The following is a 3,352-nucleotide window of genomic DNA, read 5'->3' as shown; positions in this document are numbered from 1 at the left end:
GTGGTCTTTGCACTCGACAAGTTTAGATCCTATTTAATAGGTTCTCCCATTACAATTTTCACAGATCATGCAGCCCTTAAGTACCTTCTTGCAAAGAAGGATACTAAGGCGCGATTAATACGGTGGATATTGCTTTTGCAGGAATTTGACATCACCATCAAGGACAAGAAAGGAGTGGAGAATGTCGTAGCAGACTACTTATCAAGGCTAACCTTTGAAGACACTACAAATATCTTGCTAATAAGAGATGAATTCCCGGATGAAAATTTATTTTCTCTTTCTTCTTTACCATGGTTTGCTCACATTGTGAACTACTTGGCTGCAGGTGAAATCCTAAAGGAGTGGAGTACAAAGGATAAGAGGAAGTTTTTGGTTCAGGTACGTAATTTTTATTGGGATGACCCATGTTTGTTTAAGTACTGCCCCGACCAAATATTAAGACGTTGTGTCCCCAATGAAGAAATACCTAGCATACTTAGTTTCTGTCATACTCAAGCATGTGGTGGCCACTTCTCTATAAAAAAGACTGCTGCAAAAATTCTACAATGTGGTTTTTATTGGCCTACCTTGTTCAAAGACACTAATACCTATTGTAGAACCTGTGAAAGATGTCAAAAATTAGGTGCCGTGTCTCGACGTAATATGATGCCTTTAAACCCCATTTTAGTGATAGAAGTGTTTGATTGTTGGGGGATTGACTTTATGGGCCCCTTTCCACCTTCTTTTGGTTATCTATACATTATTGTGGCGGTGGATTATGTGTCTAAATGGGTAGAGGCGATTGCTTGTAGAGCTAATGACAATAAAACGGTTATTAAATTCCTCAAAGAAAATGTCTTGTCCAGGTTTGGTACACCACGTGTCATTATTAGTGACAGAGGCACACACTTTTGCAACCGTTCATTCGAAGCACTAATGAAAAAATATGGAGTTATTCATAAAATCTCTACTGCTTACCACCCCCAAACTAGTGGACAGGTAGAATTGGCTAATAGGGAAATTAAACAAATTTTGGAAAAAATGGTGAATCCTAATCGTAAAGATTGGTCTTTAAGATTAAGTGATGCACTTTGGGCTTACCGTACTGCTTTTAAGACTTCCCTAAGCATGTCACCGTATAGACTTATTTTTGGAAAGCCTTGCCATTTACCTGTGGAGCTTGAACACTGAGCATATTGGGCTATTAAACATTTTAATTTCGACCTAGAGGAGGGAGGTAAGCTTAGGAAATTTCAGTTGGCTGAGTTAGAGGAGTTGAGAAATTAGGCCTATGAGAGTTCTAGAATCTATAAGGAAAAAAATGAAAGCTTTTCATGATAAAAATATTTTGAGAAAAACTTTTGAACCAAATCAAAAAGTATACCTGTATGATTCTAGACTCCACAAGCATCCTGGAAAACTTCGTTCTAGGTGGACTGGTCCCTTTGTGGTACTACAAGTCTTTGAAAATGGAGCAGTTGAAATTGAGGATCCTAATGATGGTAGAGTGGTCAAAGTGAATGGACAGCGTCTCAAAATAGCTTTTGGGCAATCGGTGCCTGCAGTGGAAGATATTTCCCTTGCAGACCCTGTTTACCACCCTTAGCTTCACTCAGGTTCATCCTTCACTTTATTTTTCTGTATATTAGTTTTAGATTTTTCTTTTTAGTATGATTTACATTCATTTTTTTTATTGGTTTATTTTTTACTCCTTGCATTATCCATCCATTGAGTTCTTTCAGGCTTCTCATCCTTCGAACTTAAGTTAATTCACTGCAGCACTCAGGTGATACCTTTCCCCTTCTTTATTTTTGGAGACATGTTTATGCATTAAGGACAATGTAACTTTTAGTTGGGGGGAGGATACATTTTGTTTGTGAATTGCATTGCATGATAAATTGTGTGATCATGGAATTGTGAAAAAGTTTACATTTTTGCCTGGACTTCTGAGTTGCTGCATGTCTATGCCTATGTGCTTGAGTGACAAAATATGCCACTAGGAGTTGGTTGTGTTTATGAGAATCTGAATATCAGGACACTTGCTATATTTCACTTTGTGCACACAAGCCTTGTGGTAAGATAGTGGTTTAACACATGTAGCTAGAGGAATCTCCTGCTAGAGCCTTCTTTAGAGAGAATTAGTGAGGATTGAGAGTTATCACATATTAAAAATGTAATAAGTGTTCATTGATTGTGTGAATTGGAAACTTCTTCTGAGAATGACATTACACGGTATGTGGTAAGACGGTGGTTTGTACTTGAGAAATGATAATAGTCAATTTAGGATTGAATTTGAGCCTTCAGACTAGTTCTTTTCCATAATTATAATCCCCTAGTAGCCACTTTGAGCCAATACACATACATAACCATTTCTTTTCATGTATCTAAGTTATCCATACCTCCTTACACTGGATTAAAGTCTATAAATAGTCATTTTTCCACCTTTATGCTTCCAAGTGTATAGTAGGTGTTAAATGTCCATTTGAGAAGAAAAGTAATGAGAAAAGTGATAAGAGATGATAAGTGCTCGGGTAATGAAAAAAAAAATTGAAAGAAAAAAAAAATTGAAAAAAAAAAAGAAAAAAAAAGAGTGGATTGTTGTTGGGAATTGAAAGGTTAAGGAATGCGTTGATGTGAAGGATTGCTATGTTGAATTACTTGTTGAGATGCCTAACTAGATACTTGGAAGTCCTTAAATTCTTTTCATCCTACTTTTCATATAACCCAGCTTAACCCCTTTCACACCCTTTGCATTGACTATTTTGATCTCAAGTCGGTTTGTGGTAAGAAGTTGATGGATTCTCATTTGAAAGTATGCCTATCATGTGATCAATGTCTGCTTGTTGCTAGTTATTAAAGCCTCCATGTTCTGAGTGTGCATCTTTCCCAGCTCCATAGAGAGAAATCCCGCACTAACCACTTTAATATCCGTGAGTTATGGGGCTGGACCTTTAGCTAGAGATACACTCGATGTTGCATGTGTTAGGGTTGGCGGTAAGATGGCTATGACTTGACACACACTTACATATTTAGCAAGTGTTTTTGATATCTTGATGATCATAACATTGTTAATTTCTGGTGGTGTTGAGTTTGAAAAGAGAATGAACTACTATTGAATTAGAACTTAACAATTTCACTTGTAACATGGACCAATCACTCATTTGCTTTACTTTGCATTAAATTGCTAGGGACTAGCAATAAGCAAGTTGGGGGGTGTGATAAGAGTGTAAAATACCATATTTTCCCCTCTTAACTATTGCATTCATGTGATTATATTATGCCAAAATGCACTCATTACTCTTATATTTTGGTTTAGGTTGCATTTTGATGAAAAAGATGAAATTCGGAAGAAACAAGTGAAAAATGACCAAAG

General features: G+C 36.6%; 1 protein-coding gene across 1 annotated transcript in view; it reads left to right on the top strand.

Annotated features, from left to right (window-relative positions):
• LOC111365565 overlaps positions 1–1,585 on the top strand; it is a 5,102-nt gene extending 3,517 nt beyond the window's left edge. The window contains exons 6-8 of the mRNA XM_022986122.1: positions 65–113; positions 492–1,115; positions 1,411–1,585. Coding sequence (XP_022841890.1) covers positions 65–113; positions 492–1,115; positions 1,411–1,585 — 848 coding nt within the window. The remainder of the gene's footprint in view (positions 1–64; positions 114–491; positions 1,116–1,410) is intronic.
• The last annotated feature ends 1,767 nt before the right edge of the window (positions 1,586–3,352 follow it).

This window comes from Olea europaea, chromosome 17 (genome assembly GCF_002742605.1).
Source record: "Olea europaea var. sylvestris chromosome 17, O_europaea_v1, whole genome shotgun sequence".
In the NCBI taxonomy this organism is placed as follows: domain Eukaryota; kingdom Viridiplantae; phylum Streptophyta; class Magnoliopsida; order Lamiales; family Oleaceae; genus Olea; species Olea europaea.
Note: the sequence above shows the minus strand (reverse complement) of the source record. Positions and strands in the feature narration are given on the sequence as shown.